General features: G+C 40.0%; 1 protein-coding gene across 1 annotated transcript in view; it reads right to left on the minus strand.

Annotated features, from left to right (window-relative positions):
* SLC7A10 (solute carrier family 7 member 10) overlaps positions 1-4809 on the minus strand; it is a 42296-nt gene extending 37487 nt beyond the window's left edge. The window contains exon 1 of the mRNA XM_072117241.1: positions 4443-4809. Within this exon, the coding sequence (XP_071973342.1) occupies positions 4443-4614 (172 nt within the window). The 5' untranslated portion in view covers positions 4615-4809. The remainder of the gene's footprint in view (positions 1-4442) is intronic.
* Between the last annotated feature and the right edge of the window lie 8182 nt (positions 4810-12991).

Below are 12991 nucleotides of genomic sequence, written 5' to 3' on the forward strand. Positions count from 1 at the left end.
AGACTGTGTGCCAGTCTTCATTAATCCGGTGCACTCTACACACTAGTGAGGCATACTGCACGTAGTGCATTTTGCCTCACTACTAATAAATTTAGGCCAATGTGTTTGAAAAGAGGTTCCTTGAGATCCACAGACCCCCAGAGAAGATTCTTAGCAATCAGGGTCCACATTTGAATCCCAATTGTTCAAAGAAATGTGTGCATAGTACACTATAAAAACTATCTACAACTACCTACAACCCACAGTGCAATGGGTTTATGTGAAATATGAATGAAAAAAAAACTATGAAAGCAACAGATGATCATTAGCAACTTGTTACCACAAACTGACTGGGGTGAAGAGCAACTCAAACATCTCAAACTCATCTAACAAATAACCAACCAATCAACTCAGGAAGTTCAACAAAACTGAGCCTGATCACTATGAGTAGGAGATTAAGTATGGTTATAAAAACAACACAGGTCAAACAAACTGGAGAATAAATGGGAATCTGTACTCTATGACATCAAAGCAATACCAACTGCTGAAAACTATCAAATCAATAAACCAGAGTCAATTAAAATTGAACCCCCTACATTTCAGGTAAATGTACCAACTGCAAATGCTTTTCCAGAAGATGAAATCCGTTGTGGTCAGAGTGACTCCTTCTGACTGGTTCTATTAAACTGGTGGATGTTCCCAAAAATGTAATTACCTATGTCTAGTATTCCTAAACACTGTAGTTCCAGCACTGAGGTTACTAATACTATTTCTGATCCGGTAGTCGACACCCAGCTCAGGAGATCTAAAAGAACCACCAAAGCTATCAAACCAGTCTGATTAAGTGTTCCACCCACATTATGGGGCACATTTACTTACCTGTCCAGAAGATGTCGCAGAAAGTGCATTGTCCGACGATAATGCACTCTGCCGCGATTCACTAAGATCGGGCACCGATACCGTGCATGTGACGCTTCCCCGCTCAGGTCCGACAGAGTTCACCTTCTTCTTCCTGGTGTATGTAAGTGATTGGTCTTGCGACAGAATTTGAAAGTTAAATCTCGTGCTTCGAATTTGTTGGATTGTCTGACGGTGTGCCCCCCAATTTTTGTCGAATGAAACACAGCGCAGCTGCGCCACAATGCTATTGCATGCAACACAATCCCCTGTTAAATACCTGTCACAGCCATGAAAAACCTGAAAAGGTCAGAAAGTCAAATGAAAGTGCGTTCACGGACCCCTAGTAAATTAGCCCCTATGTCTTTAGAATTGCACTTATGGAAAAATGTTTTAGGAATATTTAATGAAATACTGTATAATTAAGTTATCTTGGGATGATATCCATTCCTGCTGATTATTGCTGATATTGTTGAAGACCCTTGATGACTATTCTGAAATCTACAGCCTGGATCGAACTCTTCTGTCTACATGCACCTCGCATGTGCCAAAGAACCAGCTACTAATAGACATTATCACTTACTGTTCAAATTACCACATCGACGTCCACCAAACATAAATGGACTAAAACTAAGCCTTTCTGCATCCCGTTTGTAACATTTAAGAGCTTGCCCCCTAGAGCTAGAATATCTCCAACCCCATGTACATCATTAGTGCCTTTTGCACAAATCTTCTCGCAGAGTCCGGACTGTGTCGGGAACACCACAGATAAAGCAGGAGAGAATGTAGAGCCCTGTATCAGAGGAACATTGAAGATTTCCCCTATATGAAGTCAGTACTTTATTTTAGAACAAGAGATAACTTTCATTAATATTTAATGTTTTGCTATATACATTCTGTTTATTAGTACTGTATCTGTACAGACATGTAGATAGGGTTAATGAACACTGTGAGACATTTCTGACTACCTCTAATTAGAAGAGAAGCGTAATTTTTCACAGTTATAGATTACTTGTTTTGCTGGAGAAAAACATACTTGTTTACCAGGAAAGTAGACAGCCTGGCCTTTAGAATGGCAGGTGCTGTCTGGAAAGTTGTTTAGCACTTGAGATCCTTCTGCCATAGAATTTTATGGGGACTCAATGTATGTCTATGGGAGAATGCTTTGTCATTGTGCTGAAATAGAAGGTATATAAAGAGAAGAGTTCCTAGTGTTTTACAGTTAGGTAACAGAGCTTGGAGGAGAAGACGGCCAGTCTATCTAAACAATCAGAAGAACATGCTGAGATGGGGATACTCTGTCATTGGCAGAGGATACGAGCTCTCTGAAAAAGAGAGGGACAGCCAGCCCAGGACTTTCCTGGGCGGGTGATATACCGTAGGCCATCGTAGGGAATTCTCAGCTGTGAGCCCTTTGCGATTCTTATGCTGAATTATTACTAGATAAGAAGATAGTATTATATCCTCTGAAACACGAACAATCCAGCCCATGTGCTAAGAGAACATGAGTAGACTACTCAATGGGTCAGTGAATCTATCACAAATGGTTCCATTCTTCTGATGCTACACAGATTTTTATTGTATTTAATTCCACTAAACAAATGTAAAATTTCAACAAATTGTTAGAACATGCTAGGATTTGTAGTATTGCCACAGCCGGAGAGACACACATGTTTGTTTCTCTAATATATTTGAAAGTAACTTATATGCAACTTTAATTTAAAATATACTTTTTCTCTGCTGCACTCTGGAACATTTTGTGTAAATTAGAACTATGATTATAAGCATAAAACTTTTAGATTCAAGTATTCCAGCCTTCCTTCCCCCCACACATCACCCCTGGTACCCAGTTTATTGCACTGGATTAATAGCTATGTCAAAGATACACAGCTCGAAACAAGCAGCCACCCAACAACCCCAAGAACTTGGGGCCTTGCCAGGCCAGTCTACAACTGCGGATTTATGTGATACTAGAGGAAGAATAACTCCCAGAACTTGATGTTCAAATTCACATCCGCCAATTATTCCCTGGAGATCTGTATTCTGGTATGGGGACAGGAGGTAGATACCTGGTCTTTACTAGCAAAAGGACCAAATACTTATGAATGAGTCACACACCAAAAGCCTTTCTGCATTCATTGCTGACAATCCATCCACATGTAATCTACATCTTTACCAGATTATCTTGTGGTATATTTAACATTAATAATAATAATTCTTTCATTTATATAGCACCTACAGATTACGCAGTGCTGCACAGAGCTTGCCAACTTGCTCCCTGTCCCCATGGGGCTCACAATCTAAACAACCTACCAGTATGTTTTGGAGTGTGGGTGGGAACCAGAGGACTTGGATGAAACCCACGCAAACATGGAGAGAACATATAAACTCTTTGCAGATGTTGACCTGGGTGGGACTTGAACCCTGGACCCCAATGCTGCAAGGCAGAAGTGCTACTCACTCCGCCACCATACTGCCACTTTTGTAATGTGAATTTGAATTTGAGCGTGGATAGGTTTCTTGGAGTTATGAAAATGGCCACAAATATATGCCTTATGCTTAATATTAAATGTTATGTCATGATATTTTGGGAATTTTTAAATTAGCTTTAAACTAGTCTTTAACACAAAAACATCGGGTAAAGGGGTACCTAATTTCATATAAATGACTACTAATATTTCACCATTTGCTGGCCCTACGCTGTACATCAGTTCATTATTTCCAGCAGCTGTCCTATAAGAAAACGCTGAGCATTTGTGTATATAGGAAAATTCATTCATCTCTTGCATCCGTGCCCACATTACGTTACAATGGTCATGTGATATAACTAGCATGACTTGCCCAGAAGCGTAACACGAGTGTAAGACAAAATCTGTAACTTGCGCCTTTAAAAGCATCACAGTCATAATCATCACGATGTTTAAATAACTGTTGTCCACTTAAATGACCAATGGTACCCCTCTATATTATATGTAAATATTATAGGTCAGCACATCTAAAAACTTGCATCATATATGGTTATTCCGAGTTTACTATCATGATATATCACAAAGACCCAAGAATTAAACATCAAGCATTAAGATCAATGGAGACTAGATGTATGTGCTGCTTTGGTATTTTTACCAGCCAATTCCCAGGAATGGTGAAAGTTCTAAGATTAAGTATTTTCTGACAAGTCAGATTGGTAGAACACAATCCTGTATAACAGATTCAACATGTGACATATCAATCATACATCTTAATTATATGGACAGTGTGCCTAAAGACACAATGCAGAAATCAGATTTACTTCAGGGCAGTTATTGCATATAAAATCATCCTATAATTAATAATTGATATTATGCATTCATCACTGTATGACTGTTTGAAGAAATTAGTATGCCATTCTCATTATTATCAATTATTTCATTTCCCAGACATGACAACCTGTAGCTGTTGGACTACACAAAATGCCCATAGCTATAACTCAAAAGTGTGTCTGTCTTATGTGTCCCAATATTCTAAAAACAATGAAAACAATTACATATTTTAACCATATGATGTATTAATAGCAAGCTGGTTCTTACCTATAATGATGGCACAAGCACTTACAAGGCCTATCTCTTTTTTAAGGGTGACTTTTTCTGTGGTGGTGTCTTGGCCTGACATGGCATTAGGAAGGTGCGTTGTGGGTGCTGGTGGCCCCTGCCCCAGACTACTGCTGCAGTTGGAGTTTTTGATCTCATTCTCCCCTGCCATGTCTCTTGAATTCCTTCAGTCCAGCTCAGCTACCAGTCAGACCCTTTTGAAGCTCAGGGGGAACGTCCTGGTCTGTTCTTTCACAAGACCTTTTAACTACCAGGTACCCTCTCTCTGCTTCACCTGCACAGCTTACAGTGACACCACAGAGACGGGCACAGACAGAGTACACTTTACATGCTGCTTTCCACAGTCAGGTCCAGGAGGAGGAGGCACCCTCACTCCGCTCTTAAAGACACACAGAGCCTTCATCCACAGCCCACCCCCACCCCTTCTTCTCTAGAAAGGAAAAAAGTTCATTATAATCTTTTAGCTGTTAATGCAAATATTTTCTGCACTTAACTACACAGCAGGGTTCCCCCGAAAATCCCTGTTAATCTTCATTATATTGGTCAGATCCATTCTTTTCCGCATCATGTGAATAAAGTATTCTAGAAGTTTTACAAAATGCCTTGTTGAGGAGAAGTTAAGTTCTTGGACTGATTCAGAGGTTTCAACATTTGCTAAGTAATAAAATTTGAGAGGTTTGGGTATAATATTATGAGATTAATTTTTTTTTTAAGTATCTATTTATAGAAATTTTTGGCCATATTAACATGAACATGAATACTTAAATTTGATTTACTTAATCACGCAGTTTGGGTTAATGGAAAATGACATATCAATGCATTTGTGTACATATATCTTCATACTATTGTAGCTATAGTTTATACTATACAATATTGAAGTTACTGCACCACCGTTTTATGAACCTGTTATGTGGTTGGGTTGGTCCAATGTGCTTGAGCTACATCACCAGTGCTTTCTGGACTGTTGAAAGGTGGACACTATGGGGCAGATTTACTTACTCGGTCCTGTCGCGATCCCGCAGTGCGTTGTCCAACGAGAATTTGGGTTTGCCGCGATTCACTAACATTGTGCGCCCGAGTTCCTGCAGGAGTCGCTTCTGCGTCGAGGTCCGCGGGAGTTCACCTTCTTCTACCCGGTGCATGAGAGTGCTTGATTTTGCGACACATTTCCTTTTTTAAATTCCGTGGTTTGTTCGAATCCGTCGGGATGTCCGACGGCCAACCCCCCTGATTTCTGTCGCATGCAAGCCGGCGCCGATGCGCCACCTTCCGATTGCGTGTGTCAAAAACCCGGAGCATTTCGGCGCAAAAAGGAAATATTTGGGAAACCTCACGAAAGTGCGTCGTTCGGACCCTTAGTAAATGAGCCCCAATATCTTTAATGAACAAAACTTTACCAAGTAAATCCTCCTTAATATATAGTATTTAAATACTGCATTTCGATACTATGCAGAACACTGTACTTAGCTCGAAATAAAACAATGAAGGGAAAATTATATAGATATTTAAGATTCTTATAGATATTTAGCATATAATTGTATTAATTTTCTGTTGTATCATTATAAAAATGCAGATTTAAATATTGTCGATCCTCCCACGTATATAGCTGGTTCCTATGGCATAAGAACAGTTAAGAATCCCTGAGTCTCACTAGTTCATAAATTGCACAAATGTTACCCCCACCAAACAAAAAGCTTAGAATGAATGGCTACTATTCTCCCTTCACATCTCTCCTCCCTGATGTGAAGACATTTTGACACTCTTGGATCCAATACAATTATCCTTTTGTTTCAGGATGGTGTGTTTACGATGCTGAAAAAGATAACTTTCATTAGAGCGACCTTGATAAAGCTGAACATAGAGTAAAACGCCACTTGCATCAGCAGAAAAGCCAGAGAATTCTGAGGGAGGTTGCCAACTTCTGGGGGCAGCCAGGGTCAACAAGGGTAAGGAAAAGTTTCAAAACTTCCTAGTAATAACTAAAAGGCTGGCCCATAAGTAAATTAGTGAATCTGGGGTAGAATGTTACTTCTTGGGGAGTACAGCATCAGCAAAAAAAAAATAAAAAATCACTCTAATACATGAATTGAATTTGGAAAGTCCTGTGTCCTCCTCCCTTACTTTAGATCTTGGACCTTAAATTTGGTGCCGTATACTACATGAATGTCTGATAACCCTATCAATTTTATCAGGTGGTCATAATAAAATATGTGTATTCTAAAAGTATGTTCTTACAAAATATACTGTTGGTTGAAGCTAGTGTGCATGTGTATAATGGAGAGTTGGTAATATCTGTATTTTGCTGACAGCTAGCTATGGTGTATGTCCACCTTAGAGCAGCTTCTGACTTTCCTATTTCAGAGCTCAACATGAATGTTATTCTGATACAGATAAACATTAGTCAAACACATTTGTTGTTTATCATAGAACAATAATTTTGACAGGTTAAATATTTTCAACCTTTATACAGATCCAGTGTGAGATTTAGAGGCTATATTATTGGTTAGTCACTACAGACATTAGATAGTTAGTGGATACACCCAATGTGTTGAGCATATTGTAGTTGGATGTCACTGCAGATAATGAAGACATCAAACCATGGTGCAATGACCACTGCTTGTATCATTACAGCTCCATTATTATTCAGGCTTAGGCGGTCCAAAGAGCTGCCTCTTTAGAATTCATCCTTTTCTGTTTTATGGCATTTGTAATGCTATAATACACATAGAAGTATCAGGTACCTTCTACAATAGATGCATTGCTATCGGATTCAAAATCTGCTTTGCTAACACTGTTAATTGTGATTGCGTGAGTGTAACGATCAGAGTCTGTCCCTTCAGAGGTTCCGAGCAGAGCTGGGGAAGGTTGAATGAATGTATTAGCCGGCAGGAAGGCTAGAGTTCTTTGCAACTGAATGGTTGCTGCATAGCAACTAGACACAGGATGCAATGAAGCTTGTACCGTTTAACTTCTCAGGTCTCCTCTGCCCAGATTTTCTCAATGAGTTCAAACATACCACTATAATTGCATATTTTCAAACAGGCTATTGCATTAAGGAGGGCAGCAATGGGGCACCCTACGTGTGAGGTACGCCACTTCAACAAGAGACGCAGGCCTTGTTAATAAAGAGGTGATTTCGCTTTATTGTGCACTTGGTCCCTGCAGTCAGATAATACTTGAGTCTTTTATGTCTCTGTTTGCGGGACGGAAGTCACCGACCCTGCCCACTGACACAGAAAGTCACTTGCCATGTTCCTTCATGCATAATTTAACAAGTGGTGCCCCCATCCATTGATCAGTCTTTAAAATAGCTATACCAAAAACTTTTTTTCTTTAATTAATTTAATTTAATTTTACTTAATTTTGCATATTTATATCCTCATCTAGCGTTTTTTATTACATTCTGCTCAATGCCATATATTACAGTTATTTAAAATACTACTTTAGCTAACTATGAATAAAATTGTTCACATACATACCTCTACAGACAATATCTAAATACTCTTATGTATAGACCAATAAGCCCTTTAACAACCCATAAATGCAAACATTTTCTGCTTAGACATACATAGATCCAATAGTTAGAACACATACAGCACCAGAACCAAGCCAGGTACATAAATACAACACCAAAACCAAGTTCTAAACAACAATACTGCAGCAGAACCAAGAAAAAATAATTTAAAAAATCTCCCCTCATAGGAGAAATAATAATGATATTAATAATAATTCTTCATTTATATAGCCAACACAGATTACGCATCGCTGCATAGAGTTTACCAAATTGGTAGAAATAACAAATCACAAGAGAGGGGAGATGCAGCTACATAGTGAGCTCATGGGCAATGCAAGCAATTACTGTAACTCTGGTGACAGAGGATGTGTTTAAAGCAAGAAGAGAAAAGAATAATACTCCTCAGACCTAGCCTGCCAAAATTAACAGAACCCCAAAGTGGCCAGTAGAAATAAAGCCCACATTAGCCAGTAGTAACAATGGTAGCCAGTAGTAAAAATGCCCCTAGTCGCTAGTAGTAACTAGGCTGTCAGAAGCCAATATCAATAAGGCCCAAGTAGCCAATAGTAACAAGGTCCCAAGTAGCCAGTAGTAACAATGTCCCCAGTAGCCAGTAATCACGTCCCCAACAGCTAGCAGTCATGGCTCCAGAAGTCAGCAGTCATGCCCCCTGTAGACAGTAGTTATGCCCCCATTCACCTGCATTCATGTCCCCAGTAACCAATAGTCATGGCCTCAGGAGACAATAATAATACCCTCAGTAGTAATGCCCCCAGTAGTAATGCTCCCAAAGCCAGTAATAATGCATCTAGTAGCCAGCAGCAATGCCCCAAGTAGCCAGGGGTCATGCCCTCAGTAGCCAATAGTCATGCCCCAGTAGACGACAATAATGTTGTCAGTAGTAATGCCCCCTGTATCCAGTAATAATGCCCCCAGTAGCCAGCTGTCATACCCCCAGTAGTCATTATAATGCCACTAGTAGCCAGTAATAATGCCCCAGTAGTCAGCAGTAATGCCCCCAGTAACCATGCCACCAGCAGACTGTAATAATACCCACGGTAGCCCACAGGTATGCCCCCAGTAGCCAGCAGTTATGTTCCTAGCAGCCAGTTATAATGTCCCCAAAAGACATACCCCCAGTAGCCATCAGTAATGTCCCCAGTAGTCAGCAGTTATGCCCCCAGTAGCCAGCAGTCATGCCCCCAGTAGCCAGTAATAATGTCCCCATTAGCCAATCATAATGTCCCTAGTAGTAAAGCCCTCAGTAGCCAGACATAATGCCCCTAGTAGCCATCAGTCATGCCCCCAGTAGCCAGTAATAATGTCCCCATTAGCCAATCATAATGTCCCTAGTAGTAATGCCCTCAGTAGCCAGACATAATGCCCCTAGTAGCCATCAGTCACGCCCCCAGTAGCCAGTAGTAATGCCCCCCAGAAATAATATCCCTAGGAGCAGGCAGTCATGCCCCCACTGGGGAGTAATGGAGGCCTCACTGTGCAGATTAAATAAAAATGAATATGCACCTCTCCTTACTGGCGACACCCTCACTCCTTCCTGCATGGTGCAGAGATGACTTCATTGCGAGGTGGAGAGGGGGGGGTGGGGAGGAGGGTGGGTAAGGGGGGAATTGTCAGCTTCCCATCTCACAGGCCTGCTTATTTCTGTGAGATGGAAAGTGCAGAACAGGGGGACACCAGATTCCAGCCTGGCTTCTCCCCAACTTGCCAAGCCATCTAGAATTTCACTAGCTTTTACTAACCTGAGAGAATCGGATGGATTCCACCCCTGCTGACGGGACTACCTGATCTGTGTGTGAGACTACTACTAGCCATCCCTTATTGTGATGGCTTATTTATTTTGGATGTTTTTGCTTTCCTTGATGAATGGTTTTCTGTAAGGGTCCTGTTTTATGCTTTTGAAGTTTTTGCATTTATTGCTGTCTAAATCCTTTTTTTTTTTTTTTAACTAGGGCTTATTTCTGTCTTATATTTCTATTTTTCTGGGGGGTAGGTGTTATTTTAGGGAACACAGAGTTTAATATATATCTATATCTATATCTATCTATCTATCTATCTATCTATCTATCTATCTATCTATATATCTATCTATCTATATCTATATATATATATATATATATATATATATATATATATAGATATATATAGATATATATATATATCTCCCTTTAAAATCTCCAATACTTTAACTCCCTACTCCATTAACTTCATTTTAGTCTTTGGTGTGCAATACAGCAATGTTTACTGCACCAGTAATGGAAAGATTAGTTGTGGCTGGAGAAGCTCTCTGTTCTGTTTCCAAGATGTTTGGCATCCAGAAGGATTGTCTTTCCAGATGAAAGCACATGTCATGTCACATCCCCCATCATATCTACTGATTATCTGTCATTCTGAAAAGACAGGATGCCACTGTTGCCTTAATTGAGTCTGTTCTGAGATTGTATTCTCTGCTGCAGCCCTGAGAAACTCTGAAATATCCCTTCAGTTTAAAGGGGATATTCCCATTTTGGCAAATTAATGTTATTGTTTGTGTGATGAAAAATGATACAGTTCTCCCAATATACTTTCGGTATCAATTTCTTGTACATTTCTAGATCTCTGCTTGCGTTATGATTTATTTCCACTGATGGAAATCTGACCATGGTTACTCAGGTGCACAGCTCGTTAGTATCATACAGAGTAATTAGAGCTGTGGGTTATAATGAGCTGTGCACCTGTGTGACCATGGTCAGATTTCTGTCCACTGGTGATAAACAATGAAGCTTTCTATAAGGACATCAAGCAGAGATCTAGAAAACTGTGAGGAAATGATACAGAAAGTATATTGGAAAATTGTATAAATTTTCATTATTCAAACGATAGCATTTATTTGCTGAAATGGAAACACCCCTTTAATTCTGAAGAATGTAAAGAAAGTAAAGTTGGTAATTCATCTGCACACAGATGTTTTTAGGGATGTAATTTACAGATTTACTTACCCGAGGATTCGGGTCCGGCACGATTCACTAAGATTGTGCGTCCTGGTGCATGTGAGTGCTTCATCTTGCGACACATTTCCTTTTTTGAATTCCGCGGAATGTCCGAATCTGTCAGGTTGTTCGACGGCCACGGCCACCGATTTCTGTCGCATGCAAGCCGGCGCCAATGCGCCACAATCCGATCGTGTACGCCAAAAACCCAGGCCAATTCAGGGCAAAAGAGAAATATTCGGGAAACCTGACCAAAGTGCGGCGTTTGGACCCTTAGTAAATGAGTCCCAATTTGTACTTATTGGTTGTTTTCAGACATGGTGAAATCTGTTTAGTTTGGTTACTTTATGATTTCCTTTCTCCGGTCTAAAAGTGAAAATCAGATTAATGGTTGATTACCTCTCCTAGAACAGCAGAGATTGGATTAGTTCTTTTTGGATAATATCTTAAATCTTCCTTCCTTGTAAAGCAAAGATTGAGCTTCAGCAGAATTGCAACAGTGTCCACATCAGAAACTAGCCAGTTGCGGCTTATTTCTGATACATGTGGATTACTGCTGCTGTAAATTCCTGCAGCCATTCCACTGTGCCCTTACAATTCCACTTGTGTGCAAACACAGATGCAAACATCTAGAGGTGACAAAAAGAAAGGGGAGGGTGCATTTGTTATTAATGGCTCTCGGTGTTGTTTTTTGGTGCCCAATTTTAACAGTGTTTCACAATGTGATTTTAAATTGTTGCGCATAGCCTTGATGTGTTTGGCACACCATAAAATAAACTAATAAGTGGCCAAAATGTCACACTACATTCATGAAGGGGTTTAGAAGTTGGTAGACTTGCTTTTTGTTGGTCTAATTATGTGCCAATAATTGCGTAAAAAAAGTTGTGGGGAAACTAAAAGTACAGGTAAAGTTGTGGAGCTGCACCAAAATTGAGCTACAAAAAAAAGCTAAATTGTGTTGTTGACATATAATAACTATGCACAAGCATATGTACAAGCAACAACAACAAAAAAAAAGCCAAAAAACTGTCACAAAGTCCATAATAATTGCCCTTCAATCTGTAGTTTCCACAGCCCACCATAAAATGATGACTTGTGTCACCATTGCCACTTTGTCAAAAGACTATCACCTGGAGAAAGCTATTCCATTATAAAGTACTGTAGTTCCACCGTTCACTGCAATAATCCAACCTTTGTTTGAATGCAGCAGAATACTTGTACACTGCAACATACATTTTTAATACCAACATGTGTTTATAATTGTATAAACTGCATGTAACATATACAGTGGGGACGGAAAGTATTCAGATCCATTTAAATTTTTCACTTTGTTTCTTTGTAGCCAAATGGTAAGATAAGATAAAAACATAAAAAAACGGAAATATCACATGGTCATAAGTATTCCAAACCTCTGCTGTGACACTCATATTTAACTCACTTGCTGTCCATTTCCTTCTTATCTTCCCTGAAATGGTTCCCTGACCTAAACCCAAGTAAGGATCTCTGGAGAGACTTCAAAATGACTTCCACCAACGTTTACCATCCAACTTGATGGACCTAGAGAGAGTCTGCAAAGAAGAATTGCAGATGATCCTAGAATCCAGAGGTGAAAAACTTGTTGCATTAGTCCCAAGAAGACTCATGGCTGTACTAGCTGAAAAGCTGGCCGGGCACACATCCATGTGAATGCACACTGTGTGTGCACACTGCATCCTGTACAGCAGGTGAGATAATTTCAAAAATGCACAGAAATAGCAGAAAGTACAGAGCTTGTAGCTGATTTAGTAACATATGCAACACCCTCGCCGATGCAAGGCGGAGGAGTGGTTGCGAATACGTCCCACAGCATGTCACTACATCACACTACATAGTCCTTATAGGATACAGGGGAACATTGCAGTGGTAGATCCTGCCTGGTAAGGCAGGAGTTAAGTGTTTTGTGTGATGTCATAGGTGTCATCCAATCACATGTATTACACTCTGTTTTCTGTAAGCTGAGATGTACCTGGAGGAGCAGCCACCACCTG

Source organism: Engystomops pustulosus, chromosome 7 (genome assembly GCF_040894005.1).
Source record: "Engystomops pustulosus chromosome 7, aEngPut4.maternal, whole genome shotgun sequence".
NCBI classification, from domain to species: domain Eukaryota; kingdom Metazoa; phylum Chordata; class Amphibia; order Anura; family Leptodactylidae; genus Engystomops; species Engystomops pustulosus.